At 41.6% G+C, this 17,557-nt stretch overlaps 1 protein-coding gene across 5 annotated transcripts in view; it reads left to right on the forward strand.

The window, feature by feature from the left end:
* Positions 1–329: 329 nt before the first annotated feature.
* The window catches only part of MYB (MYB proto-oncogene, transcription factor), a 33,706-nt gene continuing 16,478 nt past the window's right edge, over positions 330–17,557 (forward strand). The window contains exons 1-11 of one of the 5 annotated variants that reach the window (XM_019624690.1): positions 330–563; positions 4,621–4,738; positions 7,076–7,147; positions 8,656–8,748; positions 9,000–9,220; positions 10,889–11,123; positions 12,372–12,452; positions 12,892–12,996; positions 14,281–14,535; positions 15,445–15,807; positions 17,313–17,455. In XM_019624690.1, the coding sequence (XP_019480235.1) occupies positions 541–563; positions 4,621–4,738; positions 7,076–7,147; positions 8,656–8,748; positions 9,000–9,220; positions 10,889–11,123; positions 12,372–12,452; positions 12,892–12,996; positions 14,281–14,535; positions 15,445–15,807; positions 17,313–17,455 (1,709 nt within the window). In that variant the 5' untranslated portion in view covers positions 330–540. Of the gene's footprint in view, positions 564–2,172; positions 2,272–4,463; positions 4,739–7,075; positions 7,148–8,655; positions 8,749–8,999; positions 9,221–10,888; positions 11,124–12,371; positions 12,453–12,891; positions 12,997–14,280; positions 14,536–15,444; positions 15,808–17,312; positions 17,456–17,557 lie in introns of those variants that run through there. The other 4 variants (XM_019624691.1, XM_019624693.1, XM_019624689.1 and 1 more) reach the window with 4 other exon arrangements.

Below are 17,557 nucleotides of genomic sequence, written 5' to 3' on the forward strand. Positions count from 1 at the left end.
GCGGGCCCTAGCGGCTGCGTCCGGGGAGCGGGGTTTGCGCAGAAAAAGGCGCCGCCGCGGTCTCTGGCCTCCCCTCCTCGGCCCCGGGTTCCCCGCCGGTGAACCGCCCTGGCCTCGCGGCGCGCCAGGCGCTGCTCGGGGGCGCGAGAGCCGGAGGGGAGCGGCGGCCCGGCCGGCCCCGCAGCCCGGCTGGCGGCAGTCAAGGAGACCGCGGAGGCGGCAGGCAGGGCGCGTGCGCACTGCAGGGGCGCCAGATTTGGCGGGAGGGGGAGTGTCCAAAGCTCTTTGTTTGATGGCATCTCTGTTTACAGAGTTTACACTTTAATATCAACCTGTTTCCTCCTCCTCCCTCTCCTCCTCCTCTGCGACCTCCTCCTCCTCCTCCTCCTCCTCCTCCTCTTTCTCCTGAGAAACTTCGCCCCGGCAGCGCGGAACGCCGCTGTGCAGCCGGGGAGGGACGCAGGCAAGCGGCGGGCAGCGGGAGGCGGCAGCCCCTTGCGGTCCCCGCGGCTCCTGGCGGAGCCCCGCGCCCGCCGTGCCATGGCCCGGAGACCCCGGCTCAGGTAACGGGGTGCCCGGGCGGGCGGCCGCAGGTGGGGGCGCGCGGGGCGCCAGGCTCCCGGATAGCAGGTGGGAATTCATTCCCGGATCTTGTGCCGGGCTGTCAGATCCTGCAAGGACCTAGAGCCTCTGCCTATGCAGCAGAAGCAGCTCAAGAGACTGATGAATGGAAGAGTCTATGCGGGAAATATATCAGGACGTCGGGAAGCACGCCCTGCGGCTCCTTTTGCAAGTTGCACGGGGATACATTTCTCTCTAGGGGAGAAAAAGCAGCACGTTCCAGCCGAGGGTACAGCGGTGCCCGCCAGCCCCTGGGAGCCCACTAGGTCTGACTTGATGCCGCGGGTGTCGGCGAGGGAGTCGCAGCGTAATTGCTGGATGCATTACGATATGTTTGGACTTGGAAGTGCAGAGCATATGGCAGGTATAGGGAAAATGCCGGATTGTTTAGTAGCTGCAGGTAGTTCATTTAAATTTCATTCATTCTTTCTGGAGGCAAAGAAGAGTGTCAGCTGACAGGCGGCTGGAAAGAAGATTTTAGGGGAGGAAAACGGTCTCTACAGTTGCAAATTGTTTTAAGCCCTGGTTTTGAAGGTGCTAATCGTTATTCTCTGGGAGGCTTTTATTTCTAATACAAACATTGCGCACGCGCCCGCGCCGCACATGTCACCGCACTTGGGGTGCATGGGTGAAGTCCCTTTACAATTTGGCCGGACGGAGGGGATTGAGGGAGCAGAGAAGGTGGGAAATAGTCGTCCGAACTGTCAGTTGTTGGCGCTCCCGCATCCACCGGTCTCTGGACTTCGCGGAATAGGCGCACCGGAGCTCCCTGCGAGCTGCCGGGTGCGCGGGCCAGCTCGGCGGCCGTCACTGTTGCCATTCAACGGAAAGGGACGGAAGCGGGCAGCACCCAAGGCTGCTGCCGCGCAACCGGGACGCAATCCCCGCGGGCTCTTCCCCTCCGCAGGAGGTCCGGGCGCGGCGCGCACACGTGGACGCGACTGAGGTTGCCACTCTTTCCCGCAGCCTGCTCCCACCGCCTTAGGTGGTCCGGGAGGACGGACCCCCGCGAAGAGGTTCTGGGGGAAAAGTCCCTAGAGGCAAAGCAAATCCAACTTCTTTTCCCCGGGTTGTTTGATTTTCTTGCACTCATTTGCTTTTGAACTGGCGGTCGCTGGTCCCCGCGCAGCGTTGGGAAGTTGTAAAAAGCAAGGGTGTGTGGGCCATGGCAGCAGCACCCTCGAGCCCTGCCTGGCCCGGCGGGGAGCAGCACCAAAGCATGGCTGGCGGCCGGAGAAAAAAAGGGAGGCGACCTGGGGGGGCCCTGGCTCCCTACGCCTACCGCTGGGCCCGGCCGCTCGGGGCGGAGGTGCTGCTCCTTAAGTGGTTTCACCTTCGCTTTTGGGACTTAACAGTAGAGAGCCGAGGTCACCTAATTTTTTCTGAGAGCAGAAACCGGGAGGAGGTGAAGGAGGGAGCTGGGAAGGGGTGCTGGGAGGAGGCGCGGTGGACGCTCCGCGGCCGGAGCTCTTGGCTGTCCCCGCGGGGCGGGGCCGCGCAGGTTCCCTGCGGCTCCCAGGTAGCGGAGAGGGGAGGCGGCCTGGAGGGGCGGGAGCCTTGAACCTTCCTCAGGGGGAAGAGAAACCCGGCTGCGGGCTCGTAGCCGTTTCTTGCAGAGCGAGAGTCAACTCGGCAAGGATTATTAACCAGGTCAGCGAAATGAGTCTGAACCCCCTTTCTAGAATCACAGTAGCGGCCACAAGGCACTTCCTCCCGCTCCCCTCCCTCTTCCCAACCCCCAACACCTCTTTTCTTTTTCGTTTCTTTGCACGGTTTGTTTCCTTGACAGAATGTAATATTCATAGTTGTACTCTTGTAACCACACCAGGTCTAGCAGGTGGGGGAGTCGAGTGCATCAAGCCTGAAATCAGCCTTTGAAAGTTCTCTGACTGTTGGGTCTGAGATCTTGTCAGAGCCCATAAAGGAAAAGTTATTTCAGGTTCTTAGTAGAAATTAATCATGCTGCTTAGGCGACTGGGACAACTTAGAGCAAGGAAATCGCATGCAAATCTCAAAGGCAAGCCCCTGTGCGTGGCCTGCTGATGGACCTAGGATCTGTGTGAGCAGCCCTGGGCTCGCCCTCATGGCCCTTCAGGACCTGCAGAAGTCACACATCTCGTTTTCCCCCCAAGACTTTGCTTTTGCACGTCTCTGCTTTTGTGCTTAAGTTTTAAGAGGCACGGAAGACATGGAATCATTATGTATTAGCCCTGGAAAGTACCTTAGAAATAGAATCCAAGCCCTTGGTATAAGCGGGGAACTGAGGTCCTGAGAGAGAGGAAGTGATTTGTCCAAGTTACGCAGCTAGGTGGAGGCAGAATTTAGGACTGGCACCTTTGCCTCCAGAACCGTCGTTCTATTTGGTGCCTGTTCACTCTCGCCTGATGTTGGCTGCCCCCTATAGACCGCTGAATATGTTGCTTGTTCCTGGGTGTTGGGCTGTTTCCAAGAGTGAGGTGCCCAGTTACTACTAGTTTGGAAAATGTAGTCCTCAATTCTGAAAATGTTATATCTCCGGACCCAGCCATATCTAAAAAGTGAAATTGAGTTGAAGCTATGACTCCAGTTTCAGATTACTCTGGTTTTCTTGGTATCCCAGATATTTCACAAGGGTGTCACTTCATTTGGGGGCTTTCCAAGGAGTTCCTGGTGAACCTTTCCAAAGATGGTGACCTACAGTTCTGGACTTACAAAAATTTTTTTTCACCTTATGATGCTTGTGTTTTTATTAAAGGGAAACTATTATAATTACTGATCACTTTTGCTTGACTTATAAGGGGTGGAAAATGTATACATACCTATAAGTTCGTTTGAGAAGACAAACCTGTTATGAATATAAATTTCCCTTTTGAAAATAATAAGTTGCATCATGATATTGCTTTATATTGTTATTTTTATTGGTCTCAGTTTCATGGGTTTCTCAATATTACAATGCTAAATTTTAGCGAGGTTTCTAAGATTGTATGATTTTTTTCCTCATTTCACTTTTATAAGTAAAATTATAACTAAGTAAACTGTGGCTGTAAAATTAATCTCATCTATTATTCAGTATATGATTAATCAACATTAAGTATAGAATTACTTCAAAAGTCATCAAAATTCATAGTTTTGGTGAACTAGGTAACAGAAAAGGCTCTTGTGAAAACAGTAATGAGTTCTTTTTAAACCCATCTGGGGGAATCCCTCAGTTTTGAATTAGGTACATTTTATGATATTTCAAATACCATTCAGTGAGACGTAGAAAAAAAACAAGAGAGTAAGTAAGATTTTGACTGTCAAGTGGCCTAATTATTCACTTAGTTACTCTGGAAACTGAGTATTGTAAACATGGCCACAAGTTGGATCAACCTGGCCTGGAGTTTTGAACTGTTTGATATTAATGTTATTTATTAAGCAGTTAGATCACTTGATGATCTTGTCCTTCCTCAGGTTTTTAAATCCTTAGATTCTCTTAGTCTTCTCATCTTTAAGGGATGGCTATAATTATATTGTTGGGTGTATTACTTCCTGAATTTTTTTTCCTCTTAATAAAACACCAGTCCCATTGGAATAACATAATTGAGATATTTATCGTATTTGGGAAATATTATGTAAATGATGTGATGTATGCCAAAGCTTTGAGTATGTACTTATATTAAGGACATGGGCTCTCGTTCCTATTATTGTCCTTAACATTAAGTCTTAAACATAAACCTTCATTGGTTGGAAGGTTGCCAAATGTGTAACTTGTCCCTGGTCTAACAGTAACAGCAGGTTTAAACATGCAGGGCAATGAGAAGGTGCCAGGTCCTTTGGCGTATCTGTGGATACCAGTAACAGCAGAACCAGTTTCCATTACTAGAGAAACAGTATGCCGACAACAATCTTGTGGTGCAAGTTGCAAAGTTTTATCTTCACAACCTCTGAAAAGATTGTTGAGGAGTTTTGTAAAAGCTTTGTAACCCAATGGTTTGAATCTTCTTGTTTCAGTCCACCTCTGCCCATTTTTTATTTCCGCAGCATATATAGCAGTGATGAGGACGATGAAGACATTGAGATGTGTGACCATGACTATGATGGGCTGCTTCCCAAGTCTGGAAAGCGTCACTTGGGGAAAACTAGGTGGACCAGGGAAGAGGTAACTAATCACATCCTTAAAACATGGGGGGAAACCTAGAATGTATAAATTTATGTAAAACAAAATTTCAGCTAAACTGCAGGTACTCCAGTTCATTAGCAGGCTCTTTGAAATCTTATCCTATCCTGCCTGTGCAGCATGCTTACCTCTCACCACTCCCCGACATGTACACAATACCATCCATTTCCAACCTCTTTGTAGTTCTTGAAATGTCCTCTCCTTCTTACATTATGCTTCATCTGTGTTTCCCTCTGCCTATTCTGTTCTTCTCTTTTACCCCACAACTTCTTACTACTTCTTCATTACCTGTGAAGATACCACCTCTTCTGTGAAGGCATCCCTGACTTCCTCAGACAGGCTGGATGCACCCTCCAATCATTGGCTACATGGTCTTATTTATTGTTGCTGTAACATTCATGCCTACCCCAGGAGACTACAAGTTGACTGAGAGCAGGGCTATACGTCTGTTCATTTTTGTGTTCCCTGGACCCAGAATTGCTTGACACAAAGTGGCATAATAACAAATGTTCCCTGAACAAACGAATAAATTACTACATCCAAAAACAAAATAAACAAACGAATAAAACAAACACTCATAGAACTTGTCTCATTATGATGGATTCGTTTAACATTCTTAATATGTAATGTAAAATAGTTCACAAAGCTGTATACATGGATGTCTGTTCTAAAGGCAATCAACAATGGATAGAGATATATCTGCTTCTCACCTTTCTTTTTCTGCTAGCTTACCAAAAGCTTGATCTTTGTAGGAATGAAAAAATATTTAAGGAGAAAATTATTAATGTATGGGAAAATTTGCTTTTTTGCTTTAAAGTTTCAAAAAAAATTGCAACTGAGTCTTTTAAGCTTTTATGTTAGAATGAATGTTATTGACTCTTGTTCAATTTCATTTCACCTTTCTTCACTCAAACCAGAGCTCCTCCTGATTGGCAGGCAGGATTTCCAGTGAGGTCCATGGGAAATGTATATTTTACCCATGAAGATTGTGACTTTGATGGTCCTTAGAGATGTAGAAGTTCTGTTGTTAACACTGGTTTCCTAATTCCCACGTCTGTTGTTGTTGTACCAGGGACCCACGTGATATGTGCAAGTTATCTTTGCAAAAATGTGAGGGTTCTTTTTCACTTCTAGGAACATGTTTAAAAAGACACTTGTGAACTGAAAAATTTCCCCTGATGTTTAGTGTCTTCTGTATTATAATAAGTTTGGCCTCATTTAAATTATGAATATATTGATACAAAAACGAAATGATTTTCTTAGACCATACATGCCTTCAAGTTTAATTAAGAAAAGTGATCTTCGGGCCGACCGAGTGGCGCGGTGGTTAAGAGCTGGCTTGGGACGCCAGAGGGCCCTGGTTCGGATCCCACATATGAGGCCCAGTGACACTGCCCTCTACAGCTAAGATGCTGAACAACAGCTCAACCTGGAGCTGGGCTGCCATGAGTCGCCGGCGCCGGTAGGCTGCAGCCCCTGTGGCAGTGGGTTGCCATGGGCTACCGTGTAGCCAGCAGCCAGCGTGAGCGGCCAGCAGCCGCATTGAGCGGCCGTCCAGAAGCCGGCGACTGATCTGCCTCGCCGGGGAAGAGCGCAATGATGGTACCAACTTGGGCCAGTGAAGCAACGTCCTCCACAACTAGACTGAAGAACAACAACAAAAAAAACGACAGCAACTTGTCTGTTCCCCTTCTCCCAATTCCCCAACGCTGTTCCCATCTCCCCAATTCCCCAATAAAAATCTTAAAAAAAAAAAAAAGAAAAGTGATCTTCATTTTTTTATGTGAAAGAGGTTGAACAAACTAAATAGAGGTTGAACTATTTCTTACTAGAGATTCTATCTAGTGCCATAGCTAAATGTCTTGAATCTAACATTGGATTTCAATTTGCTTTCCCCCATGGAGTAAAACTTTCAACAGTTACCATATATTAATCATTCAGTGAGCCAGGTAGTATGCTAAATGTTTTGCATAGTTACTTCATGTAACCCCCAAATAACCTTGTTGTTATCAGCATTTCCATTGTACAGATAAAAAGACTAAGGTCTAGAAAAGTAAAATGATGTACCTGAGCTTATACAACTAATCAATAGCTGAGTCAAGATTCAGACTTTGGTCTGTCTGCCTTTAAATAAATCTATGTTCTGAACCAGTATATTACATTAGTGTCTGTTGTATTTGGGTATTTTTGAGAGGTTTTTTTGTTTGTTTGTTTGTTTTTTAATGGATTGGATTATTGGATTGGTTCCCTCTTACTCTAACTTGAATAGAATTATACAGTAAATGACTGATATTCTAGGATTACCTTTAAATGTCTTAGGATGAAAAACTAAAGAAGCTGGTGGAACAGAATGGAACAGATGACTGGAAAGTTATTGCCAATTATCTCCCGGTAAGTTATTAATGCTTTCTTTCTGTAAAAAGAAATCTTCCCCAAAAGATTTAAGTAAGATATTCTAGGAGAGGATATTAACACCTTACATAGTTGCTCATATATAAGAAGTAGGGGAAGAAATGCCTCATCCGTAACTTACCGTGTATATTGTAATGCATCTAATTGGGTTTCTAAATAGATTGCTAAAGGATTTTTACAATATTTTTAAATGTTTGCTTCTTATTTTATCTTTTTTATTTATTAGGACAATATAAATTAGTATTTTGACGATTTGTTACATGGTAGATGACTTAACTTGTGATTATTTTCCCCAAGTCAGCTTCTTTGAAATTTTCTAGTTTTTTAATAGCTATCCTTTTGGTACCCCAGTTTAAAATTTTGGAGTCCTTCTCTACACTTAGTTCACTTCTCATCCCCCCCACATCCGAGCAGTGACTAAAGATTCTGGAATTCCTTTGTCATCAGTCCCTTCTTTTCATTCCCCTCCCTTTTCCACAGGTCTGGTCCTCTTCTCTCTTCTCTGGATGATTATAAGGCTTCCTAACTGCCTTCGCCACTTGTAGCTTTCCACTTTTCCATCCATTGGCAGATGGAGCTTCCTAAGATGCAGCTGTACCTTATCTTTTCAAAACCAACAACAGTGACTTAGTTTCACAAATTAAATGTGCTGCCTCGACCTTGCACACCAGGGCCTTCCCACATGGCCCCAACACACAGCTCCAGTTCGGTTTCCTACTTCCTCTCTGTAAGCAGGTTTAGTTGAATTCATTTCTGCTTTCCCTTCTCTGGACTTTGGTCCCTGGTGATTTTCCTTCTTGTCCTTCAAAGCCTGAATCAAGAGCTTTTCCAGACTCCTCCTAAGGAAACATAATTTCTTCTCCAACAGAAATGATCCTTTTCCCACCCCAATATCATTTTGCTTTGGTTCCTTTCTTGACTATGAATCAAATTCTGCCTTCTATTAGTTAATGATATATTTGCCTTTTCCTTCTATAAGATTACAAGCTCTTAAAAGGTAGAGCCTATCTTTATTTACCTCTGTTCTGCAATATTAACACTTGTGGTCCTAAATTGAAGAACATCTCTTAGTTTGAATGGGAGTCATTTACAATGGGTTTCCTTAAAAGCCTGACCTTAATATGGAATCTCTAAAAAGGCTTAGTCTTACTCCATGTAGGTACTTCCACATGCAACAGACTGAGGTTAAGATTAAGTTAAACTGACAGCCATATATGCAATAGGGTGGTCCTTTTGTTCACACGGCAGGACTGTTGCCCTCAGGATGTGGAGTTCCTAATTTTAGAGGCAATTTGATATATTCTTTGTATATTATTTAGCTGCAAGTAATGAGAGATAGGTGGGCTCTCAAAACATGTGCTAGAATGTTCTTCAATGCTTTCACTGTGCATTATTATCAATGTATGATTCATATTACAACAAAGTCTTCATTTGTACTTATCACATCATATCCATATGACAATACATACTTCATCTTATTTGTCTAGAATCGAACAGATGTGCAGTGCCAGCACCGATGGCAGAAAGTCCTAAACCCTGAGCTCATCAAGGGTCCTTGGACCAAAGAAGAAGATCAGAGAGTAAGTTTGGTGTTCACTGGTATGTGAATCACAGTTAAGAATATTCCCCAGACATCTTTGTTAAATGTTTCCCAACTTGAGGAAACAGGTAAAGTGTGCAAACAGGAAGCAGAGGACTCTATTCCCATCTTACCAATGAATGAAAGCAGATTTTTAGAAATTTTCTAAAGATCTTGTAACACTGAAGAATGATTACACTGACTCATTACATAACATTAAAACATAGGTTATTTTTGTGTGTTTATCTGAAGGTGATAGAGCTTGTACAGAAATACGGTCCGAAACGTTGGTCTGTTATTGCCAAGCACTTAAAAGGGAGAATTGGAAAACAATGTAGGGAGAGGTGGCATAACCACTTGAATCCAGAAGTTAAGAAAACCTCCTGGACAGAAGAGGAAGACAGAATTATTTACCAGGCACACAAGAGACTGGGGAACAGATGGGCAGAAATCGCAAAGCTACTGCCTGGACGGTAATAATATGTCAAAAAATATATTGATTGGGAAGAATGAGGGAGTGGGTATTGAACAATCTGTTTTAAATGTATGGTGAACGAATTGCATTCCATCGATCGCGTTTCAGTAGATAAACCAGATACGTAGTCTTTAGAACTGGAGGAGATCTTAGACTTGATCTGGCTTAGTACTTCCAGAATCTACCCAGCAGTGAACTTTGGGCCAACATTGAGCTTTCCTCAGCCTCAATTTCCCCATTTTTAAAATGAGTAACAACCTACTTCACAGGACCAGTGTTAGCATCAAGTAAAAAGTGTCAAAGCACTTTGTAAATTACAAAACTCTAAATGCATAGAAGGAAACCGAGATATTTTGTCTCTGGTCTGAGTTCACATGGCTGGTTAACTGACCAGAAGGAACTCGGCTACCATTTTCCTGATACCAGCATTTCATTATACCATTTGGCTTAATTTATTTTCTTTTGAAGAAAGAAATAATGTATTTATGTAATTATAATACTGCTTCCAGGCTCTTAAATAATATTGCAGTTATGCTTTCTTTTTCATGAATGGCACAAAAATTACCTCATTATGAGGGACATGTATGGAAGCTCATTTTTGCGACTTTCCCTTCTTAAACAGTTATAACAGATTTTGTTTAATTTGGAAGATCCTTTTTAAATGAAGCTTCCATAAAAGTAATGTAAGATAGGAAATATTGAAAATATTTTTATTCTTGAGCTTTATAATCCGAAAGGGTTATCTCAAAGATGGCCATGGCTCTGATGGTTTATGTAGTGTTTTCTTGTGATGTTTCAAAGCATTTCCTCCCTTGTGACTCAGTATAAGCTTAGAGAATTCAAGAGGTTGATAAAAGGGGACCTTTTCTCCCATATGGTCTGAGAGGATATACTGTTGATTTGTCTAAAAATTTAAGGGGCGATTGAACTTCCTCTTTCTTTAGCATACATTCCCCACCCCCCATAGAAATAGTAAAAGCGAGGCTTGAAACGGTTTTTTTTTTTTTATGAATTGAGAAACAGCTTTCCTGAGAATTGAAAGACTTCAGTAAAAATGCTTTGCAGTTTGAAAACATATTGGGAGTTAGCATCTCTCTCTTCTGGACCCCATTTTTCCATTTTTGCCTCTTTCTGGATAGGGAACAATTTGAGGTGGTTTCCAAAAGGTGGGAGTTTTTTTTCCACTCAAAATTTCTGGCTATCTTTTGAGATAAAGAGAGGACAGTGAGGCCGTAGCAGCATCATTATTATTCACCAAACTTTACTGAGTGCCTATTATGGTATGGAGGCCCAGAAAAGTCAAAGGAATGATTGTCTAAGACAAGTGAAACTTTAAATTGTATTAGAGTCTTGTTCCACGAACAGTCAGGATAAACATGAAGGGCTGTTGTACTGAAAATACTCTTTTATCAAGGAAACAAAATGGTTAAAGGATTTCAAACTGTTTGGAAAACTACAGTTCCAGAGCATGCCATGAAGGGAAATCTATGGACTTTTAATTAGGTAATAGGGGAAGGTTAGAGAAGGCTGAAACAGTTCAAAAGAAAAGACACTATTAGTGGACCAAAAGAAAAGGTCTCTGTTAGAAACAGTTTTCTGTCAATTAACTCTAATCTGAATTGGAAATTTTGTTTGTAAAATTTGTATGTGATATATTTCTGTGCAGAACTGATAATGCTATCAAGAACCACTGGAATTCTACAATGCGTCGGAAGGTTGAACAGGAAGGTTATCTGCAGGAGTCTTCCAAAGCCAACCAGCCAACAGTGGCCACAAGTTTCCAGAAAAACAGTCATTTGATGGGTTTTGCTCATGCTCTACCTGCAGCTCAGCTCCCTCCAACTGGCCAGCCCTCAGTGAACAATGACTATTCCTATTACCACATTTCTGAAGCACAAAATGTAAGCCACTCCTGAGAATTCTGTGTAATGAGAGAGATGGTTATTTTAGCTCCAGGTAATAATACCTTACAGCTGCATAGTTTTCGGAGAGCTTTCATAAACAGGGTCAGGATGGATCAGAAAGGGGTAGGTATTGTTATTCCTGATATGTTTCCGGAAATGAGAATGTTAAATGATTTGTCCAGGGTTACACAACTCAGAGAGAGAGTGCGGATTAGGATCCAAGTTGTTCGATTCTAAAGCTTCTTCAAATCGAATTGGAAGTTGGTTTTTGAATGCAAACTTACTTAACAAGCTCCTGCTGAAGAAGAATGGGGGAATGGGGCTGTAGCTATAGTCTAATGTTTTTCTGTCCCCAAATGAAAGTGAATGTAGTAATGCATTTAAAGAGGAGATAGTTTGACATGAAAATTCGACAGATAATTGTAAGTTCCATTCTGGTAGTGATGGAGCAGAAACGTCTTAATTTATTCACTGCATAAGTTTTTACCTTCTTACTCTGAGTCAGGAGCAGTTTTAGGACACCCTTTGTTCTCTGGTGTCTCCTTTTATCCTTGGATCAGTGTGATTCCTTCTTCATTTATTGATATTGATAGTTAGGGAAAGAAATAATGCTAGTGGCTGGAAAGAGAAGAATAAAGAAACAAAAATATCAAGAAACTTCAGTCTTAAAATTAGCAATAATAAATGGTGAAACCCAAGAATACGGGGCTCAGAAGCAAATTCTATGCAAAACATATTTGTAAATAGCTTTTACTCTCCTCTGTTTCACGTATTCGACTATAAACTTCAGAGAAGTCTCAGGTGAATGAACTGTCATAAGAGGTTCTGTGCTATTTATTAAAACTCATATTGTACCCAGAGAAATATTTTTTTTTATAAACAGCCAGTGCCATCAGTTTTTCCCATCAAAGCTCCTTCCATACATTCATGAATGTAATTTAGATTTGTTTTCCATTGTGTTTCTCTCTAATTAAGTAATATTTCCTGTCAGGATCAAAGAGCACTTTAAATTTCTTTTACTATGTTGCTTTAGCTATTTAGTCATTACTAAAGGCCTGGATAACATTTCAAATTAGAGTTTTGTTTTGTTTTGTTTTGTTTTGTTTTTTATTGTTGAGTGAATTTGATGGGTAAAGTGTTTTTGGTTTTTCTTTCTTAGTCCTAGAGTAAAACCTCAGGAAGCCAAGCTCCCCGAAGTATATGTAACCGTGAATGACTTGGCCTTTGTTTTGCATGTTTGTCTAGGTCTCCAGTCATGTCCCGTATCCTGTAGCGTTACATGTCAATATAGTCAACGTCCCACAGCCAGCTGCTGCAGCCATCCAGGTAAAATCACGTTAAGGTCATTTCATTGGCTGTTTAAGGCGCCGTTTTAAGACATGCTTTATTTCCATCTAAACACTTGTGTTCACCTGACCAACTAAAGTAAAAAGAGAAGGGGAGAGTGGAGAGGCGGGTGGAGTTCCAGCCAGCCATCTACCAATCTTCACCTCTAGAGTGAGTTTGCTCAGGAATTCTCTGATTCTCTGATGTCACAAGTTGAAACGACTCATCAGTCAGCATCCACTCCAGCCTCAGATGTCACAGTGCTCCCTTACATCCAGCATAACATTCACAAAGATTTCTACGGTGGCCGTGCTCAGTTGGCGTTGGTTTCATGCCGTGGCTCTTTGGGCTGGGTGGTCCCTCAAGACTAGAGGCCAGAGCCATTGCATTTACAGCTTCCAGTCAGGCCCTTGCCTTTTTGTCTCCCTTCCCTTTTCAGAGACACTATAATGATGAAGACCCTGAGAAAGAAAAGCGAATAAAGGAATTAGAGATGCTCCTGATGTCAACTGAGAATGAGCTCAAAGGACAGCAGGCGCTACCAGTAAGCATGTCACCGTGGGCTTGAATGGGGGATAGCAGCATTACTGCAGTGCTCTTCTGTATCTTTTCCATTCTCTTCTAAATATTACAGAATCAAGACTATATATCCACTAACAATGTTTAAACACGAGAAGTTGCTTGTAATAAAACACAGTTGGTAGCAGAATGTAGACTAAATTGAAGGTAGTCCTTTGGTTGTTGCAATAGAAACTCAACACCTAGTTGTGATTGTCATCACTGATTTTTTTTTCAGAAGGACTGTAATAAATTTAATAACTAGCAGAGATAAAAGGAATGAAACCATGCATTTTTTACAAAGCCTTGTATGTGGTGCATATTTAAATTTTTCTTTTTTCTATCATTTTTCTTGACCTAGATTTTCATACTTTATAATTTCAAATGTGAGTTGATGCATGTTCAGTGTATACATATGAAAAAGACATATATAACCCCTCCGTAAATAACATTAGCTGCTCTCTTTTGTTTGGATGTATGAAAGCTATGTGGATCATTGCTGAATTTTGACATCTTTTTTTAGTGATTGGGCAACAAATTGGGAAAGCAGCTTGTACTTTGTAACCTATATAGTTAACCAGCCAAGAGAATAAAAGAGATGTGATACATAGTAGGTATTCTTAGGAGTGAATTTTTTTTTTTTGGTTAAATGATAAAATGATTATGTGCTTATGTTTGACCACTTTTTAACTTTGTTTTGCAATTTCTCCTGTTGCATGATCATGCTGAAAGGAGACTTCTGTTAATTTGCTCTTCTGCTTTCCTAACCACGTTGTTTGGCAGCCCTTGGGCTGCATCAGTGCAATCCTTAGCATGAGAAAGGGATAGCAGCAACAATAATAGATGCAGATAAAAGCAACTCTGACTTGAATCATCCAGCGTTTTTGTAGGTGAGAAAGAGAACCGGAGAATTCTTAATTTACTGCAAACATATGTGATCCTGTTGGAAATACTGTTAACAGTAAATGTTACAACACTGCATGTGAAAAGTTGTGCTTTGTAACATAGTCCCTCTATTTGCATTTTTAACAAAATGATGGCAATTCAGGTAATCGTGTAGGTGACAGACTACACCACTACTAAAAAGCAAGGCCCTGCAATTGATAAAAGGAAACATCTTGACAACTGTTTAATAGGCGCAAGTTTTGGATGATGCAACTACTTTTATCTTTCCTCCAACAGCATCTGATACCTTGTGCAACTTCATTGCTAAGTTCCTTCTCCCTTTCTTCTCCTCGCTCTTTCTGTATTCCCCCACCCCCCTCCTTAGACACAGAACCACACATGCAGCTACCCCGGGTGGCACAGCACCACCATCGCCGACCACACCAGACCTCATGGAGACAGTGCACCTGTTTCCTGTTTGGAAGAACACCACTCCACCCCATCTCTCCCTGTGGACCCTGACTGCTTACCTGAAGAAAGTGCCTCTCCAGCAAGGTGTATGATCGTCCACCAAGGAGCCATTCTGGATAATGTTAAGAACCTCTTAGAATTTGCAGAAACACTTCAATTTATAGATTCTGTAAGTAGAATTGTTAAGGCGAGTTAATGTTTTTAGAAGGGGAATGAGGAAACCAATTTCTCAATTCATTGCCATTTTCTATATAGCAAATATCATGGTATGAGCATATATTACTGTAAAGGTAAAAGTATAATTCTAGTCTTTGTGTGTATGTTTTCTCAAAGATCTGATTTCATAGGCTACCCAGATAAAAGGTAGCTTTTCACCCATTTCCTTCAAAATGCATATTTTTGAAAAATAGTGAAGTTAATGACCTATAAGCAGAGCTTGGGTTATGGGAATGATGTTTGAGTTATTTTTAACTTTTACTTTGTTTACTTCTTCGTGTTTCTCGAGAATTGTACTTTGCTGTTGGATAGAACATTAAGAATTATGTTTACTCAGAACTTAAAGCAAGTGGTAATTGAAGAGGTAATAAGTTCATTGGTGGTGCATGGCTTTCTCTGTAAAGCATTGAGTTTTGATTGCCAGTCCCAATGGGTTCACTGAGACAGACCATCTTTAGTGAAACAGACTTGAGTTCAGCACCTCAAAAGCAGACACTCAATTTATTTCCTTTGTTTCCCAGTTGGTTAAAAAGCCTTTATTGTATACCCATCAGACAGAGAATACACATTGCCAAAGGTGCCATCTAGAAAAGGGTTTCTTTCCGCTTTGGATTGCATGCAAATGATAGAGCATGGGGAGGTAGCAGCAGCGCTCCTGTAGGATGAGCCCTGAGGCAGCATGGCCGACCTACCCTGCTATGCGCCCCAACAATTGTTAATCCTGAAGCTGTTTCTCATGAAGCCAAACGAGGGGGCCAGGTGTTGTTGCATTCAGCATCCCTTTCTCAGTGCTGTGTTTCAGGTGATGGCACACAGCACGCACACACTGTCTCTAAGTTCTACGCCTCCCACGTTGTTTCAGGATTCTTCATCATGGTGTGACCTCAGCAGTTTTGAACTCTTTGAAGAAGCAGATATTCCACCTAGCCAACATCACGCAGGCAAAGCCCTACAGCTCCAGCAAAGAGAGGGCAATGTGACTAGACCTGCAGGAGAGCCTAGCCCACGAGCGAATAAACACAAGTTGAGTGAGGGTGCAGTTGACCCACTCAAGCCCTTACCTTCTGCGAGGCACAGCACAATTCCACTGGTCATCCTTCGAAAAACGTGGGGCCAGGCCAGCCCCTTAGCCACTGGACACTCTAGCTCCTTCATACTGGCTGACGTCAGCTCTTCAACTCCCAATCGTTCCCCTGTCAAAAGCCTGCCTTTCTCCCCCTCGCAGGTAGAGCACAATTTCTGCACAGCTGTTACTAATTTTCAACAGACAATTGAGCCTTAATAATCTAGAAATTAATCCTTTGGAACAAGTGACTAATTACTCTTGCCCTTACTAATTTCATTCTCTTGTCAAACCTAGCTGTTGCTAAGTCATACTGCCTCCCTAAGTTTAGGCGGTCTGTAGGTTGACTGATGATTTTGTCATAATTCTCTTTTTGCTGATTTGAAAGATGGTTAGTTGCATGAGATGAGCTTTTATTTCCTTCAATGCTAAAGTTTAACATTTCTACCCCTTCCTCTTCTCCTGTCTCCTCCCTCCCTTGAAAAACTTTTACAGATTTTCTTCCTTTGTTCACTTATTATGTGATTCACTGACCCAGGAGAGGAGGGGATCAAACTATATATCTGGGTTGCAACTAGAAATTTTAAAGGTTTCAATCCATCTTCAAGTGGAAACGTGTTGGAAGAGGTTGAGAAACAAAAGCTTAAGGAAAACAATTTACCTTTTAATTTCAATTTCTCAACATCGACTCTTTGGAATTGTGCCAAAGAGTTTTTTGCTAATGAATATCCTTGTTTCATATATTTTTTTTAAAAGCATGGAAATTATAATTCTTATCAGAGACTTATGGTTCTTAATTATTAAAATAATTGAAGTTAATAGATAATTTGGAACTTTAAAACATTTTTCCAATTATGTGAGTTTGTTTTGAGAACAGCTTTAAGTATGAACAAATGATGCACTCACCAAAAAAAATTATCTTGTTTTCTTTTCCTTCTATTTTCCAAATTGTGTTCTGGAGAATATTAGTCCTGTTAGACTTTAATAGATGTTTCAGAAAAACATCTAAACACATGAGCATGTAAGTTTGGGAAACATTGAATCAAGCAAAGCTAAAACTTGGTTCCTTTACTGCAGGACCTCTCGGAGTTTTTAATACACTGATATGCATTGTGAATTCCCAGGAGGAGACTATGATCTGTGCGTTTCTCAAACTTATTTTATCTTGGAACCATTTGAGGAATACCTATTTTCCCAGAATATTAGTGTTCTGAGATACACAGCTTATTATTCAATAATTTTCCATATAATGTAAACCTTCTATGATAGTGGTCCATAGATCTTTGAAGAGAGAAAGCAGGGTATGAAAGAAAAACAGTACGTGCTTTCCAAAAAAATCACTTTAACACTTTTAATCTTACTAAAGAGTGCATCTCATTCTCTTTAATGGCAAGTGTCATTTATTGAGAATATGTTCTTGGGATTTTGCAAGTTTTTCAAGCATTGACCCTAGATTTTGTTTCTTTGAAATAACAATCCAACTCTTGGGTGCTCAATTAAATAAAATAATGCCCTGTCCAACACTACATGTTGTTATCTTTATTATTTTATATAGTGGGTCAGTAAAGCATAACTACTTGTTATCTGGGTGTGGATGTGATTTTTAAATTGGGCTGAATAAAGAATCACTGTTTAATCTAAGTCATTTTTTTTCTTCCCATATTTAGTTCTTAAACACTTCCAGTAATCATGAAAACTTAGACTTGGAAATGCCTTCTTTAACTTCCACCCCTCTCAATGGTCACAAATTGACTGTTACAACACCATTTCATAGAGACCAGACTGTGAAAACTCAAAGGGAAAATACTATGTAAGTCCTTGGTTCATGAATCAAATTATTTATCTTACTTATATTTAATTAATGGAACATAGTCCCTGAATGTCTGATCTATTTATATGTATATAATTTTGC

This window comes from Hipposideros armiger, unplaced genomic scaffold, assembly GCF_001890085.2.
Source record: "Hipposideros armiger isolate ML-2016 unplaced genomic scaffold, ASM189008v1 scaffold_600, whole genome shotgun sequence".
NCBI lineage: Eukaryota > Metazoa > Chordata > Mammalia > Chiroptera > Hipposideridae > Hipposideros > Hipposideros armiger.